At 52.3% G+C, this 24,793-nt stretch overlaps 1 protein-coding gene across 1 annotated transcript in view; it reads left to right on the top strand.

Moving 5' to 3' along the window:
* Positions 1–24,793, top strand: part of TBC1D10A (TBC1 domain family member 10A) — a 29,444-nt gene that overhangs the window by 2,936 nt on the left and 1,715 nt on the right. The window contains exons 2-7 of the mRNA XM_060119037.1: positions 15,316–15,415; positions 19,218–19,325; positions 22,750–22,856; positions 23,540–23,654; positions 23,737–23,802; positions 24,502–24,691. Of these exons, the coding sequence (XP_059975020.1) occupies positions 15,316–15,415; positions 19,218–19,325; positions 22,750–22,856; positions 23,540–23,654; positions 23,737–23,802; positions 24,502–24,691 (686 nt within the window). The remainder of the gene's footprint in view (positions 1–15,315; positions 15,416–19,217; positions 19,326–22,749; positions 22,857–23,539; positions 23,655–23,736; positions 23,803–24,501; positions 24,692–24,793) is intronic.

Genomic DNA, 24,793 nt, shown 5'->3' with positions numbered 1-24,793 from the left:
GCCCGTGAGTCACAACTACTGAGCCCACGTGCCACAACTACTGAAGCTTGTGCACCTAGAGCCCGTGCTCCGCACGCAACAAGAGAAGCCACCACGACGAGAAGCCTGTGCACCGAAATGAAGAGTAGCCCCCGCTTGCCACAACTAGAGAAAGCCCACGCACAGCAACGAGGACCCAATGCAGCCAAAAATGAATAAATTAAAAAAAAAAAAAAAAAAGAAACATCACACAGCACATTAGTGTCAGAACCAGGACTTGAACCCAGGGTTTCTGACTCCCCAGTCAAGACTGTTTCCACTGCCTTTACCACCCATTAATATGGCATATGGCCCCAGCAGTAAATCGAGTGCTGGACAGGTAGAATAGAAGGTTCCTAGAAGAACCTGTCTGCCCTCACCTTCCCTGGCTCAGGTCAGCACTTTTGACTCCCTCAGCAGTGTGGGGGGCTAACAGGGATGGCCCAGCAAGGATAAGGCTGAGTTGTCATTACCACTTCATTAGACTGATGAGCTTCAGGACTGGAACCAGGCTTTTTTTTTTTTTGCGGGGTGCCGCGGCTTGTTGGATCTTAGTTTCCTGACCAGGGATTGAACCCAGGCCCTCAGCAGTGAAAGTGTGGAGTCCTAACTACTGGACCGCCAGGGAATTCCCTGGGACCAGGCTTATTCACTTTTTCCTCAGGCCTGCAGAGAAGTAAATGCTCAATTAATATTTATTTATTGAGTGACATTTACCGGCACACATTTCAGATCAGGAAGCTGAAAGTGAGCTTAGAGATGGCCATTCTCATATGGATAGGTAAACTGAGGCCTAAGAGAAGTGATTAACCTCACCTCTTCAGTCAGTTAGGAGCAAAGCCAGAAATTAAACCCAGAACTCCTGATTCCCAGCCCTAGGCCTTTTCTACTTCACCTTGTCCGTCTTTTTTTTTCTTTTTTTTTTTTTTTGGCTGTGTTTGGTCTTCGTTGCTGCTTGTGGGCTCTCTCTAGTTATGGTGAGCCGGGTGGGGCTACTCTTTGTTGTGATGCGCGGGCTTCTCATTGCAGTAGCTTCTCTTGTGTGGAGCATGGGCTCTAGGGCATGCAGGCTTCAGTAGTTGCAGCATGCAGGCTCAGTAGTTGTGGCTTGCAGGCTCTAGAGTGCAGGCTCAGTAGTTGTGGCTTGCGGGCTTAGCTGCTCCGCGGCATATGGGATCTTCCCCGACCAGGGCTCGAACCCGTGTCCCCTGCATTGGCAGGCAGATTCTTAACCACTGCGCTACCAGGGAAGTCCCACCTTGTCTGTCTTTTGAGCCTACTCTACAGGAAACCTTTGCTGGGCCCACGATGGTCCCTGCCTGCCCTTGAGCAGTAGCCAGTGAGTGGGGAGAGGCAAGAAAGCAGCCAGCCAGTGAAGGACCCTGTGGTGGCATGGGCACAGACAGGAGTGCTGGCAGCATTAGTTCTTTTGGCTTGGCTGGCAACTGAGCTGGTTGTTGAAGCCCAGGAAGGACCAGAGGAGAAGAAGTATCCTCAGCAGGGAAGGGTGGGAGGAGTGATGTTACCATTCCTATCACTTCGGGGTAGGAAGAGGAGACCTGTTTGTGGCGGGGTGGGGGGTCCCTTCTGCAGCATAGAGGACTTGGTCAGGAAGGGAAAGAAGGATATCAGTTGGATACCGGGTCTCTGCCCTGAGCAAGATGGCCTGAGAGGGGTGGATCCCTGACCTCCCTTTCCTTTTCCTATGTGATTGCCAGGACTGGCCTCCTGAAGCTGGAGTTTCCCACCCAGCTTCAGTCTGCTCAGTGCTTCAGGCCAGATAAGGTGAGGAGCTATGCTCTCTGGGGTCCCGTGGGTGTTGGCTTCCTGTTAGGGGAGAGAGGGATCTGAACTGGGCCCAGGGAGAAACATCTGGAACAGCAATATTGTCTTTTGCTGATTCAGTTTCCCTGTCCCCTGGGCCCTCCACTACTCATAGCCAACTATGGCAGCCCTATGACTTTGAAAATCTTAGAACTGGCTTAATTGACATCCTGATAGTTTGGTCTGTGCCAGTTATTGTTGGGCCAGGGCCCTCCTGACAGGCCAGGGCCTGCCTCCCTGCTCTTCCACCACCTTCTCCAGTTTGTAAGTTCAGAACATCCTCTTTTCTTGAGCTATTACAGTTTCCAGGAGAGTGTGGAGCTGGCAGTGGAGTGGTCCCTGGGTAGCCCATCTGGAAAGAGACAGCTGCACATGTGGAACCCCGGTCTATGACTCTGGGCCACAGATCCTTCATTTTCTCTCCTCCTTCTCTTCCTCCAGTTTCAAAGGAAAATCCGGTTTGGTAGCCCTGTGGGTGTTCTAGGGCCTCAGACAAGACTTGACTTGGTGAAGGAGGGGGCCAGCACACCAGCTGCTGCCCTGGGAAGGTGCCTGGGTGTCCGCCTGCTAGGAAATCCTAAGCTGTGGGAAAGAGATAAAGCGGTGGGACCTGCTTGATGTTTTGTCCTCCCAGCATCTGGGTCTGAAACAGGACCTTCAGGGGGCCGGTGAGGCCTGGCTCTGGTTCAGCCTCGCAATCTGTTTACACCACGGTTGGAAAAGAAGGTGCTCTGTGCTCCCTCCTCACCTAAGCTCTGGAGTCTGGCTGTTTGTGTGACCTTGGACATATTGCTTCAGTTTTATGGGCCTCAGTTTCTCACTGTGAAATGGTTATGATAATACTGACTTTGCAGGGTTGTTGTAAGGTTTAAATGAGCTGATGTTTGAAAAGAGCCTGACAACACCATAGGTGTCGTCAGTGAATGCTCAATGAATGTTCTACCTCCTCATAGAGACTGGAGTAGCTAGCGGTCCTGTCTTTTCATTTCCTACTTTCCATCTCTGGCTGTGATGATGAGCGTCAGTGAGGTCCATCCACTGTGGGCAGGAGTGAACCCTAACCCATGGTGAACCCTTACGTTCCCCTGAGAGGGGTGGTTATCCCATTTTGTAGATGAGTACACTGAAGTTCTAAGAAGAAAGCGCCCAAGGCTTGCCAGCTGGTAAATGGAAGAACTGGGACTAGAACCTGTTTCTCGACGCTGAATTCAGTGACTAAACCTTGCTAAGGTGGAAGCAGGCAGGGCACCAGGTGCTCACCAGTCCCTGAGGCCCCCATACCCAGAGCAGCAGTTAGCAGGAACCTGGCTACCTCCCCATCCCAGTGTGGAAGGCAAGGCAGGTCTCTCAGTACAGTCGAAGTCCATGGCCAGCCAGGCCAGAGAAAGACCCAGTGAAGATCCTTGGGGAGGCCCTGGAAGCCTGGCCAGATCAGGCCTGTTCTAGCCCTCCCATAGGCCAGAGTCTACACTGCTCTTGACCCCAAAATACTGCGTAATGACCATCTGACTTTGATATCCAGTGTGTGCCTTTTGGAAGAAGTGTTTCTTTGTAGGTAAGGCAGGGATTATGCACCCCATACAGGTGAGAAATCTGAGGCTTGGAGAAACCTTACAGTTAGTTAACAGTGGAGCCAGATTTGGGAGGGATCCCAGATCTTCTGACTCTCAGCCCATTGCTACCACAGCTACATGGACCTGCCCATTCTCTTCCTCACTCCAAGCCAGTTGAACCTCAGGCCAGGATGCATTGCCCACCAGAGCAGAACCCAGTCGTCATCCACCCATTGTCAGTGTCCTAGCTGATCACTCTCTTTATCCTGCTGGCAGCACACCTGACGGGGAAGAGGCTTCCTTTAGCTGCTTTGTCTGCCCCTGGCAAATCTGCTGCTATCCTGGGCCCAGGGAGGGAGACCCTGGCAGGGAGGAAACTTCTGGCTGCTCTACTGGCAAACCAACTCTCCTGATGCTTGACCTGCTTAGAAGCCCCCTTTCCAGGATTTTAGGGAAGCTGCCAACTTAGGCTTTCCTTTTCTCATCTTTCTCTTTCCCTTCTCTATCCCACCCCACCCTACTCTATTCCATACTCTGTCCAGTTCCTCAGAGGCTGGCACAGCTTACCTCTTCTCTGCTCTTCATGTAGGGAAGTAGGCAGCAGACTCAGGAGCCTGGGAGAGAAAGCCAAGGCTTTACTTTCACCAGTTTATCCATCTTAGCAGTGAGTTTATTTATTTATTTATTTATTATTTATTTTTTATTTTTTTTATGGTATGCGGGCCTCTCACCGCCACGGCCTCTCCCGTCACGGAGCACAGGCTCCGGACGCGCAGGCTCAGCGGCCACGGCTCATGGGGCCCAGTCGCTCCACGGCATGTGGGATCTTCCTGGACCGGGGCATGAACCCGCGTCCCCCGCATTGGCAGGCGGACTCTCAACCACTGCACCACCAGGGGAGCCCTATTTATTTAATTTAATTTTTTTTTTTTTTTGCGGTACGCGGGCCTCTCACTGTTGTGGCCTCTCCTGCCGCGGAGCACAGGCTCCGGACGCGCAGGCCCAGCGGCCATGGCTCACAGGCCCAGCTGCTCCGCGGCACATGGGATCTTCCCGGACCGGGGCATGAACCCATGTCCCCTGCATCGGCAGGCGGACTCCCAACCACTGCGCCACCAGGGAAGCCCAGTGAGAGTTTATTTATCAAACATTTATTGAGCCCCTACTCTACAAGCCTCTGTGACTGGGACTAAGGATACAGAGTTGATCAAGACATCTGTGTCTTGTAGACCTCAAAGCATTCACAGACTGGTTGGAAAATAGAAGCACAACCAAATCATTACAATGTTGAGCAATAAAACCTGTAATGGAGGCATGTGTTTGCTCTGGGAATATATAGGAAGAAGCAGCAAGCTCCATCCATAGGAGCCCAGAGAAAAGACGTGGCATTTGATCCAGGCCTGAGAAGGAGCAAGGAAGGCCATTCTGTTGTATGGGAGGGGGACCCGTGTGCAGAGTCCCCCCAGAAGCCAGCTGTTTGAGAAATGTGGTGTGCCAAGAGGTGACAAGAAGAATGGGAGGTGGGAGGATGACGTGAAGCAAGGGGAGGGTAGCAAAGTAGGTTGGACAGACTGTGACTAGCCTTGAATGTCAGACTGAGGCCTCCTGTGTTTCATCAAGGTCAGTCTGGTGCTGGCATGGAAGGTGGCATAAAGAGGAGCTGAACCACAGGCGGTGAGAGCAGTTGGGAGAGGTTGGGACATTGGGCTGCAGAGAGGCCTGGAAGAGTCCTGGAGCTATGAGGATGAAGAGGTCAGCAAGCAGGGCTTGGTGCCTGATTGGCTGTGTGGCCTGAGGGGAACTGGGAAGGCTTTGGCCAAGCTGAAGTGGCCCTAGCCATTCTGGGGCCTTCTGACCACAGGGAAGGAAGGCCATCTGTGGCCTTCCTTTGAAGCGGACAGTGGGCTGCTGCTGACTGTGCTTTGTCACAGCCCTGGGCTCCCCAAGGTGCCTGGCATGGCTGGCACGCTCAGGGCACATCAAGGGTTTCTTTGTCTCTCTCCAGTAGGAGAGTGGGTTTGGCCTGGTTGGGAGGGGGTGGAGTGAGTGGAACTGAGCTTTGAGGTCTCTGCCCAGTAAACATATTGGATGGCAAGGAAGGCTGCAAGAAGGGCTAGACTCCTCTCCAAGGAGAGAGGAGTAAGGCCTGAGGGCATGGACAGCCTACCTTAGGGCGGTATGTAGCTGGGGAGGGTAGGTTTGGGGCTTTTAGGCGCAGCCTAAGCTGATCAAGGGGAGGCAGATGGCAGCTGAGGGCTGACTTCATCTCACCTTTATTCTGTTCCTGGAGCTGGTGCCTCAGCTGGGAGGTGGAAGCAAGTCCAGTGCCTATGAGAAAGTGAACCCCTCAGCCCTTCGGGGCACCACCAGCCATTTCTCAGAGATGATTCTGGCTGGATATGTGGATTTAGGCTAATATGGGAAAAACCCCGGGGTCAAGGTGCCAGTGCTGGCTCCACCACTGCCCCTGGTGGTGTGTGACTTAAGCACGTCCTCTCACCTGACCATGGGGCTAATGCTCCCTGCTTTTCATCCAGCACATACTACGTGTGCAGCCATGTGCTAGGGTCTGGGGACTTGTTCCTGCCCTCCCAAGACCTAGAGCCTAGCAGGGAAGTCAGACATTCAACAGCAGATAAAGGTGTGGTCTGTGTACAAAAGGATTGTGAGGATCAAATGAGATAACTGGATTAGGAGCATGTGTAAACAAACACTGCTGAACAGGGATCAGGAGACCTGAGTCCTGGGCTTCCCTGGGCCCCTAACTAGCTCTGCGACCTTGAGAAAGTTGCTTAATCTTTCTAAACCTCAGTTTCCCCTGCATATAAACTAAGATAGTTTTAATGGGTGACGTTGAAGAGGTCTTCTGCTTCTAACATTCTGAGACTGACCTTGGAGTATATGAAAAGGGCTTTGAGAAGTTTTTTGTCAGGTACCACACAAGTGCAAGGGGTCGTCAGGGCACAGCCCAAAAGGCCAGTGCTTCCAGCATGCTCTGTTCCTCTTATGAGAGGACCTCCCTTTGTTCAGACCAGTGGCCCTCATGTCTTTGGGAGTGCAGTCAAATCAAAGAATGCTTTGATTTGTCTAGCTCTTTGTTCTGCAAAGTGCTTTCTTTCTCATTGCCTTGCAGTAATCCTTACAGGAGCAATGGGAAGTCAGTAGGGTAAGTTTTATTTTGCCCTGTTTACAGACAAGGAAACCTAAGCTGAACGAGTAATGGAATTGTGCCTAGAAGCCAGGGTTCCTCCTTCCCAATTTTCCATTTTACCAAAGCTTGTTGCCACTGTGTGGCCTGTCCTCCCTCTTCCTGTCCCAGGCTTAGGACTTTCAGTCCAGCCCCAAGTGTCTACACTTCTCCTAGTAGGCTTCTCGAGTTGTTTTTGTTGTTGAGTTCTTATAATGGATGGCGCACTTCCTGTCCCAGGTCTCCACACACAGCCCCTCACATATACCCCAAAATAAGGCAGGAGCAGCTGGGTAGTAAGGGGCTCAGGAACATAGTATGGAAAACTCTTGTTCCTCCTCTTCTGTGTGTCCAGAAGCCATCTTTCCTAGCCAGCCTCTTTTGGAGGATGCTGTATATTTCTGTTTCCTCTCTGTTTTGGTTTCACAAAAAAGGAGAAACTAAATTTGGACCTGGGAGATCCTGGGTTCAAGACACCAGCAGACCTGACTTAAAGCCCTGGCTCTGTCACTTTCTGTGCTTGTTCTTTTCCCATCTGATCTCAAGGTAGAGGATAGTATTCCCATCTCAGTGGGGAGAAAACTGAAACTCAGAGTGCCTGAGGTCACAAAGCAAATGAATCTGTCAACACACATTTATTGAGCACTAGCTAGGTACTAGGCTCTGTTCTAGGGCCAGGACACACTGTGGAGAGTGTGATTGGCAGAGCTCTGTCCCCCAGGAGCGCACCTTCTCGTGGAATGCTGCCTCAGCGGAGTGGACAGTCGAGCTGGAGAAGCCAGACTCGCTCCACTAGACTGCTCACATTCCCCAAACAAGCCAGGCCCTTTTCCATTCACTTGTGCTTTCTCATACTGGGTCTTCTGCCTGATGTGCTCTTTCCCCTTTCTCACCCTGGCCACTTCCTGTCACCCTTCAAGGACCATCTCAAAAGTCAGCTCCCCTTTAAAGCTTTCCCTAACTCCCCCCACCCCCACCCTGAGGGCTTCTTGCAGTCTCCTAGCACCTTCTCCCCATCTAGTTTTTCTGTGATAGCACCTCTGTGTGTGCTAGTTATTTACTCACCCATCTTGTCTCCTCTGCCAGATTGACCTCCCCAAAGGCAGGGACTACATTTTATTCAACTTTGTAGATTCAGGGCCTGGAACACAGGCTCTAGAGAGATGTGTATGGAATGTAATGAGGTGCTGATTGTGTTCTGCTCCTGGAGTGGTTAGGAAAGGCTTTGTAGAGATGAGAGGGTATTCTGAAGGAGGCCTCAGAAGATGAGTGGGACTGAATTAGAGTTGGGGGAGGGGTGAGGGAGGGCAGCTCAGAGAGAGGGCCATCTAGAAATAGGGCTGGGAAGAAAGAAGGATGTGTAGAGGGAATAGGAAGGCCTGGGAGCCAGGGCCTGAGGTTTCTGTTGAAAAAGGAGGGCAGTAGGGAGCCTTGAAGGAGTCTTGGCAGAGATAAGCAGTGAGTCAAGACTGATTTGATAAGATCTATCAATAAAATTTAGCAGTTTTGTAAGGATGGGTGAGGGGGGCTGTAATTGAGTCATGGGGGCCCCCAGGTGCCCACAGTGAGATTGTGACCTGAGGACCCAGTTGCTGGTGGGGAATTTCAAGTAGTACTCTGCCCCATAGGGGTGGGGGGTTGGAGAAGGGATGTCTTCTGTTGCGAATAGTCTCCATACCTCTCTGCATTTGCCAGGGAGAGCTCCCCTGGGAGTTTTTGCTAAGGTCTGTGCCTTTCCCTAGCTGAGTGGGGGTTGCGGGGGGGATTCCTTGCTTTTTGGAGCCAGCAAGGCCGGTGCTTAAAGGAACCATTTCTTGCCTCTGACATGGGGGGGAGGGTGGGGCTGTGCAGAGCGGAGAGTTGGGCAGAGGCCCATGGCACTGAGGCCAGAGAAGGGTGGAGAGAACCTGTTTACCATTGTGCACTGACCCAGGGCTGGAAGGAGCAAAGCCAGGGAATTCCTTATGGGAAAGGGAGGCAGGCCCGGAACTAGCTTGTACCAGGAGTGGGGGAGAGTGAAGCAAACCAGACTCTCTCTCTCACCCAGACAGGGAGCCTGGACACTGCCCTACCTCCAAGTCAGGGGTTGCCAGGCCTCAGGAGGGAGCACCAGGCTGCTGCAGACCATCTTCCTTTTCTACCCTGACTCACAGCGTCGCCTTGGGCAGATCACTTACCCTTTGGTCTCCAGGCTTCCCTGGCTGTCTGGGGAGTGGGTGGACTCCTTAGGTAACCTCACAGGCCTCCCAGCCCTGACCATCGGCCATTGGCACACCACCAACTCATCCTCTCTTGATTCCAGTTTCCTGTCATTGGTTATTATGGAGCTGGCATAAAAGCTATTTATACTTTGGTCATTACCACCTCTTAGGTTAATGAACTCCAGAGGTTGTTACTGAGTGTGCAAAGTAGGTCAGGCTTTTGTTTATTCTCACTTCTTTTTCCAGCTCTGGGTGGGAGAGGGGAGCTCCCCCATCTCTGTTGTCCCTGGATCTGTGATTGCACATCCATTTCCCAATTTTCTGCACTTTCATCTTGCTCACTCTTGCCATCTTAGCACAGCGGGTAGTGGTTCTCTACTGGGTGATAAAGGAAAGAGAAGGGAATGTAACAGGTATTGAGGCCCTGTTACATGTGGATCACTTTATATTTATTGGATAGTTTAGTACTCAGTTGGCAGCCTCTACTTCCAGGCTGTGTAACCTTGGACAGATTATTCAGCTGTGCTAAGCTTTGGTTTTCTTGTCTATTAAGGAGAGATAATAAAAACTACTTCCTTGGGGACTTGTGTGCCTATGTAGTGCTTGGCAGAGCTAGTACAGAGCGAGTGCTGGAAGTGTATCAACTCTTCCTGTCTCATGTGGTCTTTACTGCTGCCCTCTGAAGGGGTGGTATTGCCCCCATGTTACAGGTGGGGAACCAGAAGCTCAGAGAGTGGAGTAGTCACAAAGTGGCAGAGCTGGGTCAGAAGCCAAGAGTTACAGTCTATGTGTCATTGAGTAAATGACTTAATCGCTTGGGGCCTCAATTGCTTCATGGGTAAAATGGGGATAATTGTGCCCTGCTGTGTGTGTGTCTGGACCAGTCAGATGAGAAAAGGGATGTGAAAGTGCTAGGTAAGCTGCAAATGCCAGTCACCTAAAGCTACCATTAGCCGGCCACCCACCAGGCTGGGTCCTTATACACATCCATTCTTCATTTAGGCCTTATAAAGTATGAGGTATGTGTATGGTCCCACTTGAAAATGAAGTTGAGACTTAGAGGTCTGTCTCCCAGTTGGAGGATCTGGAATGGAAACCTAGGTTGGTTGGCTTCAAGGTCCCCACTCTTTTTACTCTCTCCCACACTCCACCTGGCCTTCCCGATGATTGAGATGAGGAGGATCAATCCTGAGGTCTGTGACCTTGGGCCTTCTGCTTGGGCTGGTTTAGAGAGTGAGGCTTGAAGGAGGCAGTTACACTGGTTCCTTGGGACCAAAGTTTATCTGACACCTTTAGATAAAGGGGTCATGGGCACAGGCACCACACCTGGCTGAGTCTGCCAACCGGAGGGGCTGAGGTGTGCTTGGGCGGAAAGTATTGATACATGGCTGGAAGGACAAGGCGGAGAGAGCCCAGGTCTTGGGTAGCCTTGGGAACTGGTCTTCTACCTCTGAGCTCTTGGAAGTTTTTAGCTTCTAGGTTTGGGGAGAAGGCTAGGGAGCCTGCAGAGCCTGGTGTCAATGGAGTGTCACTGCTGCCTCGGGCCATGGCATGGCACAGCACAGCTAAGCCTAGCTCAGCCTGAGAGCCCGACAGAATCTGGGCTTAGTCACTCTCTGGCTGCCCACTTCTGTCTCCTCTGTGCCTCTCTCCCTTAGGAGGTGGTGGCCGAGGGTGTGCTTGCGAGCTTTGCCCATCCAGCATATTGGCCTCGCTGAGCATTGCTACGTAGGGGCAAGCCGCTCACTGAGACAGAACACTAGAGGAGGGTTTAGACTGTCTCCAGGGGTTTCGGGGCCAGAGACAGAGCTCCACAGTGGCACCTGGAGAACGGCCTGATTTCCTCACAGCCTTCCCAGGGGAGTGAGAAACAACACATGAGTCACTATGGCAAAGGAAAGCCCTGGTTTTGCCACTTAGTAGCTTTGGACTTTGCCCAAGTCATACAATCTCTCTGACTGGGTCAAGTTTCTCATGGGTCTAATGGAAATAGTAATTAATCTATGAGGATCTCACTGGGCTATTAGGGGCGCAAATAAAATTGCTGTAGGCAACAGTGGCTTGTAGCCCTGAAGGCAATACAGATGAAAATAATGTCATGGAGAAAACCAGGCAGGCATCTGTTGAACACCTGTGAGGTACATGGTGGGAGTTACAGACGTTCAAGACCCAGTCCAGTTAGGGAGGGACAGTGCTGAGCAATATGACCAAGTTGTAATGAAATGCTCATTTCAGGCCATGTCTTGATTCATTAGTGATTTAGTGCTGAAATCAATTTTAGGGGATTGTGACCAGCATTAAAAGAAGAAAAAAAAAGAAATAGAATAGAATATAGGGCTTCCCTGGTGGTGCTGTGGTTAAGAATCCATCTGCCAATGCGAGGGACACGGGTTCAAGCCCTGGTCCGGGAAGATCCCACATGCCGCGGAGCAACTGAGCCCGTGTACCACAACTACTGAGCCTGCGCTCTAGAGCCCGCGAGCCACAACTACTGAGCCCACGTGCCACAACTACTGAAGCCCATGCACCTAGAGCCCGTGCTCCACAACAAGAGAAGCCACCGCAATGAGAAGCCCGCGCACCACAGCAAAGAGTAGCCCCCGCTCGCTGCAACTAGAGAAAGCCCGCGTGCAGCAACGAAGACCCAACGCAGCCAAAAATAAAATAAATTTTAAAAAATAAATTAATTTTTTTTAAATGAATAAAATAATATAAAAATTGAACTGAAAATATCCAGTGCATTAGTACATGTAATAGTAAATTGTTTCATAAAATGTATTTTGGTTGTGTGTGTGTGTGTGTGTGTGTGTGTGTGTGTGTGTGTGTGTGTATGTAGTCTCAGTCTAAAATGTATTTCTTACTGGGAGTTTCAGTTTAAAACCTTTGAGAAATGGTGTTCTAGGTCAGGATGAAGGTCTTCAGGTTGGAGGACAGCCAGTGAGATCTGGGCAGGCATGGAGGCTGCGTAGAGGCTAAGGGCTTGATCTTTGCAGGCAGGAGCATGGGCTGTAGAGTGAGGCAGGCCTGGGTTTGAATGCAGCTACATGGCCTTGAGCAAGGCACTGAACTTTATTAAGTCTTGGATTCTACTTCTGGAAAATGGATATATATAAGTGTTTTGGAAGATGTTGGTAAGTAGTAAATGATGTACAGATGGTAACTCCTATTGCTGCTGTTATTGTTGAAGTTGTCATTTTTATTATTATATTGTGCCCTGAAAGTATTGCTGTGACTTGGAGAGGGGAGAGGAAAGGGCATTCCAGGTAGGGATGGGTGGGTGACAAGGGATAAGTACGTGTGTGCCTGGTGTGGGGCTAATCTGGCTGAGAATTGTGCAGCCTTAGAAGGGGGTATTGAGATTATAGATAAAGATACCAGGAAAATTTGGGGGAATTAAGTTTTAACAGTAAAAACTTCAACAGTAGGGGTGGCTTTACCTAGAGATAATGAGGCCCCATCCCTGGAGGAGTTCCAGCAGAGGTTGGGCCACTAGAGACTGTTCTCATTAGGCTCTTTTGGTTGCAGAGACTCCTTCAGGTCACCTTAAGGTCAGAGGGGTTTTCTGAAAGGGTGAGTGAAACTCTCAGACCTGAAGCATCCCCCATGGGCCATGTGGTTCCTTAAACTGCCATTTGGTCAGCTTCCCTGTCACTGGAAACTGGCTCATGCTCTCCCCCCACTGTTAGGAGGAAGCCAGCTCAGGGCCTCTACACCATTATGCCATTTGCAGGGATACCCAGACCCCAACTCCATCTCACGGCTCCTTTCTGGGCATCTTTTGAGGGTCAATTCACAATGCAGGCCATCCAATCGTATAGGGAAACAGCCTCAGAGAGTGCAAGGGACTATTGTAGAAGGGATTCCTATATCAGACAGCAGTCTGATCAGATGCCTTCTGAGATTCTGACTGACCAGACTGAAGGGTATGTGAACCTTCTGATTTTTCAAAAAATGGGTAGCCTGCTGCTTTTCAGACGCACATCCTGTATGTAAAGAGAAGTTTACCTGTAGTTAGAGAGCATATAAAGTGCTGAGTGCTCCGTTCAACCAGACCTCCAGACCTCCAGTGTCTTCCTTCACACCCTCTCCAGGTGGGTTAAACTCCTCTGCTGTTGGAGGAGAAGGCACTCAAATGACCATATTTCCTCAAATTTTTCCCAATTTAAGATTTTAAAAATCAAAATGGATCTTTCAATTGACATGTCATTTAAAGCAGTGGTGGGGTTTTTATTTGTTTCTGAGCAGATCTTACCAAATCAATGGTGTAGTTTAAAATCAGTAGTGTCTTAGACTCCAGGAAATATGGTTGTTTGTTTTGTACCCATTTGAAATTCCGGTTTGAGGTTTGATGTTGGGGCTTTGAAACTGCAAAAGCTGTTATCTGGAATCATTTAAAAGAACACCGAACTTGAACGTGTTCCCCTGTGTATTTGTAGTTGGGAGAATGGGTATCTCTGGGGCCCTGCTGTCAGATCTTATCAATAAAGACAGACTGGAGGGTTGAGGTATCAAATGGGCGTATATTTAATCAGATGGGAATTCTCTGGAAACTGGTAATCTCAGGCGAAAGCCTTGCCCTCTTATGAGCCTCCATTTTCTCATCTGCTCTAGGGAGGGATTGGATCAGATATTATCCACATCCATAACTGCCAGCACTTCCTGTTGACTCAGTGTGGGTACCCCTTTTGTTTAGTCAGCTAGAAGGCTCATCCCCTGACTTGTATAAGTTGAGTACTTTGTAGGTGATGGGAGGGGACCTGGCCTGTGATGCTGGGCCTTTGGTTTCTGCTCCCTGGGTGTTTTGGGGGCTGCCTGGAGACGTGCATAATTTACATTCCTTTGTAATTTACCTGATCTAAAGGTATGGTCTCAGGTTTTCTCCTATGGGGAGGGATAGGAAGGAGAGTATCCTTGTGCCCTGGTTCTGTCTGTAGGTGGTGAGAGGGTCAGCAGTTCCAGAGGGTGGTAGCCTGTGTCCCTGTATAGAGGGGGCCAAGTTTGCCCAAGGCTCTTGTCTCTCCTTGGCTGTTCAGCTCCAAGGCTGCTCTCAGGCCTGTGCAGTTCTCCAGATAAAGAACACTTAAGAAGAGGACCTGCCCTTTTGTGTCTGGGGGCCTTTGCTCTGCCAGGGCCCCTCCCTCTGCCCTTCCAACCAGTAAAAGTTATAGCAGTGCATTTCCTTCCGGTAGAAAGAGAATCAGAGAATCAAGGCCTGGGCCAAACTCTAGCCCCACCATGTCCTGTTCCTGCGAGCCTCCTCCCAGCTGCCTGAGTGCCTCAACTCCTTCCTGGGAGGTCAGGCAGCACTGAGTGCAGGCACTTGGCTAGGATCTGACTTGGATTTGAGTCTGGGTTCTTCCACTGATTTGCTGTTTGACTCTAAGCAATATACCCTCCCTTGGTATCTTGCCTCTCAATAATGTCAGTACTTTTTTAATTGAAAAAGAAAGGCACAAAAAAGAAATTTAAAAGACCCATAATCCACTACTTTAAAAATAATTTTAAGAGAGTGTGTATGTGTGTGTAGAGAAGTGCACATATATATTTTTTTCGTTGTTGTTTTCTTACCAATATTGCTCTGTAGGCTAAATAAGGAAGCAGCCTACAAACACTAGTCTCCTTCTTCTCTTTGCCCCTTAGTTATGTGAACTCAGGAATTTCCAGGGTCTCACTCTTTGGAAGAAGCTCACTCACTTGAAGCGCCCTCTAAGCCAGGGATTTCGCCTCAGCCTACTTCAGCTGCTTTGGTGCTGCCTGGCGTGGGTCTTCATGCTGAGCTGTTTTCCCCACCAGCTCTAGCGGGCATTCAGAGGCCAGTAGGAGGGCTGGGAGTTTGTTTTTGTCACAGGAGTTCTTCTAGGAGTGCTTCTAGGGCCAGATACCCTGGCCCTAGAACAATGCCTGCATAGCTGTGACAACTGCACAGTTAGTAGATGTACAAATACAAGTGGCATTTGATGGGGCTTTGAAGTGTATTTAGGATTTTGATAGGTAGAGACAACTCGGAGAGCATTCCAGCAAAGGGACTGGCATGAGCAAAGATTGAGAGGTGGGAAAGGGCCAGGGCGTAATTGGGGAAACTATGAGTAACTAGTTTTGTAGAGTGCAGAGGTGAGCATGTTATTTCTGTACTTGTTTGACTAGTTTTTTCATCTAGCTCTGAACCTTGCATGCTGGCCCTGCGAAGAGGCTTATTTATCGGGACAGACCCAGCATGGGAATGCTTTGCTGTGGTGCACAGGTGCAGGCATTCAGGCCTCTGCCCCAGAGAGGCACAGTGACCCCTGGCCCCTTGATGCATTGGGGGAGTGAGCACTTGAACCTAGTGTCTCTCCAGCCTATGCCTTCCAGGGAGGGGGCTGCATTCCCTCGCATCTGTGTTAGGGTGTCCATGAGTTAGCAGCTCCAAAGGGAACTGCAGGGATGGAGGGCAGGGGGAGGAATGGAGACCGACCAGGCTGGTGGCTGGGGCCTCAGCCAGGGCCTTTGCTTCTCTTGGCACCTCTGACAGGCCCTGCCCTCTGCTCCACAGGCTAGAGGAAGTCCCCCTGGAGGTGCTGAGGCAGAGGGAGTCCAAATGGCTGGACATGCTCAACAACTGGGACAAGTGGATGGCCAAGAGGCACAAAAAGGTGAGGGTCCTGGCCTTGGGCCTCAGGCTGGGAGTCACAGCCGGGGGAGGAAGTGAAGAGGGAGGAGTTGCATCAATTTGGAGGAGCAGGAGCTTCTCCAACCGCCAGCTGCCTTAGGTGTCCCCACCTGCCAGCTTGGAAATGGGGACAGAAGCTGGCTGGAGGGCAGGTCCCAGGTTTCACTTGGGCCTCCCAGATGACTTCAGACACTCACAGAACTTTGTCCTGGAGTCAGACTTCAAAGCCGCTGTTAGCCAAAAGCCCTTCAGGCAGCTTTCTTCCAGCTCTCCTGGGGGAAGTCCTTACTGCTGCTCACCACCTATCAGGGAGGACTTTATAATACTAATAATAGCCAATGTATGTTAAACACTTGAAGTGTGCTGGGCACTTGACTTGGATAATCCTTATAACACCCCAATGAGATTGGTGGTGGTAGTATCTGCACTTTATGGATGGTTACAGTATCAAGGTTTGAACCTGGGCAGTCTAACTTTAGTGCCTGCACTCTTCACAACCACAATAAGGGGCCTTCCTCACCCTCTAGATTAATTTGATGAGTTCCCTCTTGCCCCTTGGACAAAGCAAAAAGAAAGAAAAGTAACCTCACAGTTTAATGGTCTTATAAAAATGAAAATACCCTGTGGTCCTTTTCTGGTGGGCTATATTTAGGCACTAGCTCTATCACCCCGTAGGAACATCCTTGCCCACTACATGTATGTGTTGATACTCTTGTCTACCTCAACAGGGTCTACTTACTCCCTGGCCTAGCGGTGGCCTGTCCACAGTCCCACAGCCGGGTCTCTCTGCACAAGTACCCAGTGCACAGTGACCCCGCTGGCCTGCTGTTGTCTGCTGACATGCTGGTCTCCAGGCTGGCACAGCTGGCTGCAGGGCTTCGCAGAAAGCCCAGGACCAAAGGTCACATAAGGGCTTGGGCCCAGCCCCACGGCCTCCCTCTCTTCGTGCCTGTGGCTAGCTGTGTGACTTTGGGTGAGTCACTTCACCCTCTCAGCCTCAGTTTCCCTGGGCAAGTGGGAATGACAGTCCTGTTGCAAGGCTCCTACTGTAAAGCTCTGAGCCCATGGGAGGAAAGGTGCACCCAGGCCAGGGCTCTTTCTTGCTGTTCTATGTGGGCTTTGGGGCATTCATTTTTTGCTTATTAGAAAAACTTTCACTTAAAAAAATTTTTTTTTTAGAGCAGCTGTTCTTCAACTGCTTCCTGCCTGACTCTGGGGTCAGTTTTCCTGCTTCCTCAGTCCTCGGGCTTTTACGCTGAAGCTTCAGCTCCCTCTCCACTGTCTGCTGTGGTGACTAGTGGGTGGCAGGGAGATGGCTGTGGAATTCTTGCCCCAGCCTCCCTCGCAGATGGGGATTCCAGAGGGGAGCCTTGGGGAGCTCCTCTCAGCAGAGCAGCCAGCATCACTTCCTCTTCCCCTTTGCTTCCCTGGCACTGTGGTTAGAGGCCAAGGCTACTCCTGCCCAGCTGGGGCCACTGCAGGAGGCTGCACCCTACCCTCCCCAGAGGCCCTAGCCCTCTGCTTCTCTCCTGCAATGCTGGCCCTGGGAGCTCTTACTGCCTTGCTGCACAGGCTTAGGCTTTCCCCGTGGTCAGGAAGTTGTGGCACAGGAAGGACAACACCTGCATCAGGAAGTGGATCCAGACCCACTGCACTTATCCTGAGTCCCCAGGACTGGGGCCAGGCCCTGCAGGGAGGCAGGCTCTAGCTGGAATTCTGTCTTCCCCTGTAGGGCTCTGCTCAAAGTTTGGCCCTGCCCTCCTGGAGTTCAGCAGGCTGGGTGTGGCTTCACAGCTCTCCTTTCCCAAGGCCTTACCTCAGATAATGATAATCCCTTGTGCTTTCTGTTTGCTGAGCACTGTCTCTAGCTTTATCATTGCTGATCCCCACCTTTGCCTCCTCCCTAAGGAGGAGATTATGATCTCCAGCACCCCTGTGCTGAGGAGGATTCCAGAGGCCAGAGTGGGAAAGGCTGGCTGTATTCCTGGCTCTCCATCCCCACCTCCCCAGCCTTGGGCCTGGGTGAGGGTGCGGCCTCTTTGAGAACTTAGTGGACTGAAGGTATTCCTGGGCTCCCCTGGGGCAGGCCAAGTATGATAGGGCTGTGATATGTGGGGGCTGGCTCCAGCTGAGCTTGGCCCTAGGGGACACTAAAGGGCCTGTGGCTTTGGGCCTCCCTTTGCCAAAGCCTGCCCAGACCAAGCGGCTTCCTTCAGGAGACCCTTGTCCCACAGCAGCAGGAAACTGTTCGTGGAGTCTGGGGCAGTTTCCTTCTGCTCCCTTCCTCTCCCCACTTGGCAGGCAGTCCCAGAAGCTCAACTTGGCTCCTATAACCAGCCACTCTGCTCTTCCCCTACTGCCCTCAGCCTGTCTGCCTGTCTCCTTCCTGGTTCTTGACTCTCTGACCCTTGGAAAGTTTTGCCTTGTTTGTGCTGGTCATCAGGAAGCCCGGGCCTTCTGTGCTCCCTCCTTCGGGAGCTTCCAATGGGACTCTTTGAGGGGGTTTCCAGGTGAGGGGAAGTTAGTTAGGTGCGAGCCCGAGGCCCAGGGCTTCTGTGTCAGGCATCCTCCTGGGATTGGAGGGGTGGAGATGAAGCCATCATTTATTGAATACAGACTGTGTCAGGCTAGTCATGTCTCCCCCCACCACCCCACTTCTAATAGAATCCTAGTTGTTATCTTTTTTTTTTTTTTTTTTTTTTGCTGTACGCGGGCCTCTCACTGCTGTGGCCTCTCCCGTTGCGGAGCACAGGCTCCAGACACACAGGCTCCGCGGCCATGGCTCGCGGGCCCAGCCGCTCCGCGGCATGTGGGATCTTCCGGGATAGGGGCACGAACCCGTGTCCCCTGCATCGGCAGGCGGACTCTCAACCACTGCGCCACCAGGGAAGCCCTAGTTGTTATCATTTTGATCTTACTGTGGATGAGAAGTGATTGGCTAAGGTCAGCGCTGTGAGTAGTGGGGAAGGCCTGTGCCATTTTATTTAGCAAGGGCTGGAATCAGGACTGGTACCCAGGCCAGCTGCCTCGGCTGCGGTCTGGTAATCCTGGGAGCTTAGGGTCAGGGAGAGCAGAAGAGAGGGGATTCTTGACCAAACAAAGAGGGAGCCATTTTGATCAGCTCCCATCTTCCTTCTGAATTCTGCTGAGGGCTTTTCTCTAGGCTGGATGTGTCCTGCCACACAGCTGCTTAAACAAACACTCCCATGAAAGTGCCCAGGCCATGTGTCTGGGCACATTCTGGGTCATCTCGTGAGCTACTCGCCCTGTGACTGAGCTGTGTTCCACATTGTGCAGATCCCTTCCTGGTGACATCCCATGGGAATCCTCTAACTTGTATGGTTCCATTTTGATTCAGAAAATGGTGATGGGGATTCACAATCCTGTGGTAGACTTCAAGAATACCTGTGTTGGGGACTTCCCTGGCAGTCCAGTGGTTAGGACTCTGCACTCTCACTGCTGAGGGCCCAGGTTCAATCCCTGGTAGTCGGGAAACTAAGATCCCACGAGCCGCACAGCGTGGTCAAAAAAAAAAAACAAAAAAAGAATACCTGTGTTATCACTGGACCAGGGAACACGGGGACTCTGCCATCACCTGGTGGCAGCATATCTGATTGCAGTATTGTAGCAACAGGGGAGAAGTCCTCTTTTCTCCCCTTTTTGGCTCTTGCTGACGTGCTCACTGAAGGCCTGACAAGCACCAGCAGAAGGGGTGGGCTAGCACACAGCCTCTGGGGGAGCAGCCCAGCGGGATGAATAGGCACAGCCCTCCTTTTGACTTTCAGATCCGTCTGCGGTGCCAGAAGGGCATCCCACCTTCTTTGCGGGGCCGTGCTTGGCAATACCTGTCAGGAGGCAAGGTGAAGCTGCAGCAGAACCCTGGAAAGTTTGACGTGAGTTGCCCTTCCTTCACCCTGTCCTCCCTTCCTCGTCTCTTGACTTCCTTTGCGTGGCAGTGATCCTCTGTGTGCTCAGCTGGACCTTAGCAGTATGAGTGATTGAGGAGATCACTTGTCAAGAGCCTGACTGCCAGGCCTGGTCAGTCTGTGACTCCTGGGGGCACTGCTCATCTGAGGTTCTAGCCCCGAGAAGGCCTCAGTGGGATGGACAGATTTGAAACCCCCCACTTCTAGCTCTTCCTCTTGACAACCGCCCAGGTTTGCTCTCTTGGACTCAGTGGGCCACCTCCCAGACTGCCTTGGGCCCTGTGCTCTGGGCCTTTGGGGGCCTGCCCAGCAGGGCCACAGAACCCTAACACCTCTTGGCCTCCCATCCTCTACTCTTTCTCCTGCTTTGTCCAAGCCAGCTAGACATGGTTCACCTGTGTTTCTTATGGGCTTGTCTGCACTAGGGATGGCAGAGCCAAACCAGTATCCTTATAGTTTAGAAGCCAGTCAGGGTCAGAGAGGTTACCCTCTGAAGCCATGACTTCCCCTCCTGCTGCCCCCTGGCTCCATGATTGCCAGTGTGAAGAACACCCCCTCCATTCATGGGGCTTCTTGGGGCCCACATGGGCTGGGCAGCTCCTCTAGCCTGCTCCTCTAGGGAACTAGGGGAGTCAGTTGGCTTCCCCGGGGTTGCCCCGGCTCACCTGCCAGACTTGGCCCCAGGCATCAGGGCATCTCCCAGGCTGTTGGAGCTGGTGACAGGCAATGAGACAGAGCTGCCGGCCACCAGCTCTTTGTTGATATGCTTCATGCTTCAGTGAACACTCCTGTGCCGCCAAACCTGTTCCTTGAGAAGAGTAGGCAGGGCAGCCTAGAGTTTCTGCCGTTGACCTGGAGGAGGTGAGAGCTGTTTGCTGGCAGCACTTGGCCCCGGGGGATCGGGGGTTGGTGGAGTGTCTGGCTGGAGCCAGACCTGAATCAGGGCGGTTGGACTGTCCCACAGAGCACCAATATTGTGCCCCACTCAGGCGGCCTCTGGACTCCAGAGTCTTCCATCTCTTCCATTTCAGGGGGCTGCATTCTGGGCAGAGTGGGAGGTTCAGGGGTGGGAGTCTCACCCCAAGCCCATAGCTTACCTTTGGCTGCCAGAGCGCAGGCATGAGAGCCAAGACTTGGGTGGCCCAGTCAGCCTCCTGGTTCCACAGTTAGCAGATGTGAGCGCATCCTGTGTGAGCAGCAGAGCACGGAGTTCTGTGTGCTTTACATGTCTGGGGAGTGGTACATCCAGAGAGGAATTGACCACCTCTGTGGGGTCTTGAAGGTTGCTTGTGGGAGGAGGTAGATTTGCCAAGAAAGGCCTTCAAGATGCTCTGAAGCTGAGTGGTGGGTCCCCAAAGCAGTCCTGGGGGCCAGAACAGTGGTTTGTGAACACACCTGGAAGGACTTTGCCTGTGGGTGAGGTAGAGGAAGTGGACAGGATGAGAAGCTCCCTCTGGCTGCTGTGGGCACAAGAGCCCAGAGGCAAGGGTACAGTGATGGGGCTGGTGGTGGCAGCATATCCTGCTCCTGTGCTCCCCCTCAGACCCAGGTGGCTGACCCCAACCTCAGCTGTCAGGGCAGGTTCCTCAGCCCCTGGTGGCTCCTTCTTCTCAGCACTTGCTACTTCTTCCTCCTTTCTTAGGCAGAGCAGGACCTTCCAGCCTTTTTCTTACTTGGTTTTCTTCTCTGGCTTCACTTCATGATGGCACCAGCGCCTGCAGGCTCCCTGGGGGCTGTGGTAGCTGCATCATCCCCAGTGGCCCACACCTGCCTTTGATTCCCAGTACCTTTCTCCCTGCAGGCCCTTCAGCTACACCTTTTCCTTTCTCACCCACCCCTGTGTGGCTGAGTGCCTTGGGCTGCTGAGGTAGCCGGCGAGCATATCCTAGCAACTGACTTTTTGGGTTCCCAGGTCCCCACCTCACTGGAACCTTCAGGAGAACTTGTGGGACCCTCCTCTCCCTCCGACAAAAGCAAACCTGCATCGTACTCAGACAGTATCCAGCCCTGGGCCTGACCTGCAGGGTGCATAGGACACACACAGGCCCCCATCTTGAGGGTGTGCGGGGCCCTACAGGTTGCACCTCCACCTCTTCAGCCATGTGCCTGCTCCAGGGCCTTCCGTGGAAGCGCCTGGCCTCTCCCTCCACCCTCCAGCCTCTAGCACTGTGTCCGCTTTTTCTCTCAGTACTTATTCTCTCATGTCAAGTTACCTGGCACCCGAGGGTCCGTATTTCAATGCTGGGACACCCCCACTGAGGGGGCACAAAAGGCAAAAGGGACTTATATGAAGTCACCTGCTGGGCAGGGACCTGGGTCTACACCCATCCATATGTTTGCTGAGGACCCAGCCTTCCTCCTGGGGTCCTCTCCTGACACTGTCCAGTATGGCAGGCTATGAGTACTTTGTCTGCTTCCCTGCTCAGCCCTCTAGGTTTCCTTCCCGTTGATTTTTTTCTTCTTTGGTTAAAGTTCAGGTATGAACTTACGTAAAGTAAAATGCACAGATCTTGACCATGCAGTTCAGAGTTTGGACAAATAATAAATACCCATGTAACCAACAAGCAAGTCAAGATATAGAACATTTCAAATGACCACGTGGTGATTGTTTTGTGTGTAGTAGCTTTGTTTTTATAAATGGAACTCATGCTAAAATGCTCACGGAAGTTCAAAGAAAAGAGTAAAAGTTTGTTGAAACCCCAGCACCCAGAGATGGCTCCAAGGCTAATGGTTTGACAGGTGTCGTTACAGTGCTCAGTGCAGCAGGGCACACACACACACCCCTTCCTGAACATGTGGCACCACTTGTACAGGGATATGGGCAGCAGAGGAGTTGGGATTGACAGCTCTGAGTCAACCTGGCTTCCAGGCCCAGCAGCACCGTTTTTCTAACCATGAGGCATTGGGCAAGTAGCTTTTCTTTGATCCTCAGTTTCCTCATCTGTGAACAGTGTAATGATAGGACCTGTCTTTTGGGGGTTGAGGAGGACAGTCAGTGAGGCCCACGGGTGCCATCTTAAACGGTGCTCAGAGTGGTGCTTCCAGGTGGTAGCCATTGCTTTGATAGTCACCTTCCATCTTAAGGGTGTAACATAAGGTGTCTGAGTCCTGAATGAAGTGCCTAGAGGTTATTTCAAGCCACAGCTATGATGGACACTCTTGCCCACACTGGTCTTCCTGGAGCCTGGATCACCTGTCAGGGTTTCCAGGACTCAGCTCTGCTTGTCTCTGCCCCTGCCCAAGCTTTCTGACCTGTCCTTGGGAAGGCCCAGTCTCTGATGGGATCGGGTGGACATTTCCCCTGGTGGTGGGTGCTCCTCCGAAACCTGGGACAGTTGTATCCTCCTAGCCATCTCTAACTCCTAAGAGATGCTCTTGACCTTGCTTCCAGGAGCTGGACATGTCCCCCGGGGACCCCAAGTGGCTGGATGTGATTGAGCGTGACCTGCACCGGCAGTTCCCTTTCCACGAGATGTTTGTGTCCCGGGGGGGCCACGGGTGAGCAGGCTGGGCCTTGTGGGCTGGAGGTGGCTCTTCGCCCTTTCCCTCAGAGGGAGAGAGGAGGTAAAAATGAGTTTGAGGGTATCTTGGGGTCCCAGGAGTTGGGGGCCCCAAACTACACTGTTAGTTTCCCCTCTTTGGTTTGAGTCTGATGGGTCCTCTTAGTTTCTCCTCTTACGTCTGGGCAACTTCATCATTTAGTCCCCAAAGTGCTAGGGCTTGCCTGGCCTGGCCTTCTTCTGGAAACAGGTTTTGGTGGGGAGAAAGAAGGATAGAGAGAGTTGGGTGGGCAGAGGGTATGTAGGAGAGGAGAGATATGGCAGGCCAGGCCCTGGAACCAAGACAGACACCTGGAACAAAGCTGGCCTGGCTAAGAGGCCACAGCTGCTGAGTGAGGGGCCCACACTTCCAACCCAGACACATCCTTACCCTGTATCTGGCATCTTGCCCTGGCCCTGACCCCTGCTTTCTTTTTGAGCCGCTGCCCTCACCTGTCAAATGGTGGAGATGAGAGTCGATGTGCTACAGTGGGAGACTGACCTCTTGGTGACCACAATCAGGTCACATCCCTTTCCAGGGAAGTGCAATTCTGAGACAGGTCCCATCTGGTGGGGCACAGGTGAGGGTAGTGGGTGGCAGAGTCACACCTGTCATTCCTGCCCCGCTTGGCCTCTCCACAGCCAGCAGGACCTATTCCGTGTGCTGAAGGCCTACACACTGTACCGACCTGAGGAGGGCTACTGCCAGGCCCAGGCGCCCATCGCCGCCGTCCTGCTCATGCACATGCCTGCTGAGGTACCACCAGGCCTCGGGCGGGCGAGCGGCGGGCAGGCAGGGAACAGCCAGCAGCAAGGCCTCACGTCTCTTTTGCCCACAGCAAGCCTTCTGGTGCCTGGTGCAGATCTGTGAGAAGTACCTGCCCGGCTACTACAGTGAGAAACTGGTGAGTACTTGCTGGGCCTGGGCCCTGGCCTCAGACCCACCCCAGCCTGGATGCCCTTTGTCTAGGCCTTAACTCTCTAAGCCATTTCTGTCCCCGCTTAAGTCCTTCCCAGCCTTCTGTTGCTTTCAGGCTGAAGTCCCAAGGCCTGCCAGGGTCAGGGCTCCCAGGCTCCAGCCTCATCAGTCCCACACTCCCTCCGTCGCTGCCTCCAGCCGGGCGGCTGTTGGGCAGGATCGCTCTTCCTCCAGTGTACCGAGTTCCTCCCTGCCTCGGCCTTGTCATAGGCTTAAACCTCTGCCCCTTTCCTTCCACTTCTAACTCTACTTTTCCCTCAGCTTTCAGCCCTCCGGAGCTGTCCTTGACTCTGACAGGTGGCACCTCCGGCACACGCTCCCCCAGTGTTCCTGTTCCTGCCATGTTCTGGTCACTTAGCCCCCTCCCTCTCCCCTCCCTCTGGTCTCATTGCTTCTGTAGTTCATGTCTGTCTGGCCTACTGCACGACATGCCCCATGAGGAGGATTTAGCTGTGTCTGGTTTGCTCATTGTTGTATCCCAGCACCCAGCATGAGCTTGACACCCTGCAACATTAGCCGCCTGAGGAACGAATGGATGCCTGCCTGGAGCTGGGGCCGGGTGTAGTTCCTGCCCTGGCTGCTGTGGGCCCATGGTTATGGCCCTGTGGCTTCACTGTCCCCCCAGGAGGCCATCCAGCTGGATGGGGAGATCCTCTTCTCGCTGCTACAGAAGGTGTCTCCCGTGGCCCACAAGCACCTCAGCCAGCAGAAGATCGACCCACTGCTCTACATGACAGAGTGGTTCATGTGTGCCTTCTCACGCACCTTGCCCTGGAGCTCCGTGCTGCGTGTCTGGGACATGTTTTTCTGCGAAGGTACCGGGCTGGGCTCGGGGGAGCACCCTTGCCCCCAGCCCAGCCCACAGGAGGCCTCTATTTCCAGAGAAACTCTCTAAAGGCCCTCTTGCACTCACTGCC

Source organism: Mesoplodon densirostris, chromosome 15 (assembly GCF_025265405.1).
Source record: "Mesoplodon densirostris isolate mMesDen1 chromosome 15, mMesDen1 primary haplotype, whole genome shotgun sequence".
NCBI lineage: Eukaryota > Metazoa > Chordata > Mammalia > Artiodactyla > Ziphiidae > Mesoplodon > Mesoplodon densirostris.
This window is presented reverse-complemented; position numbering and strand designations above follow the sequence as displayed.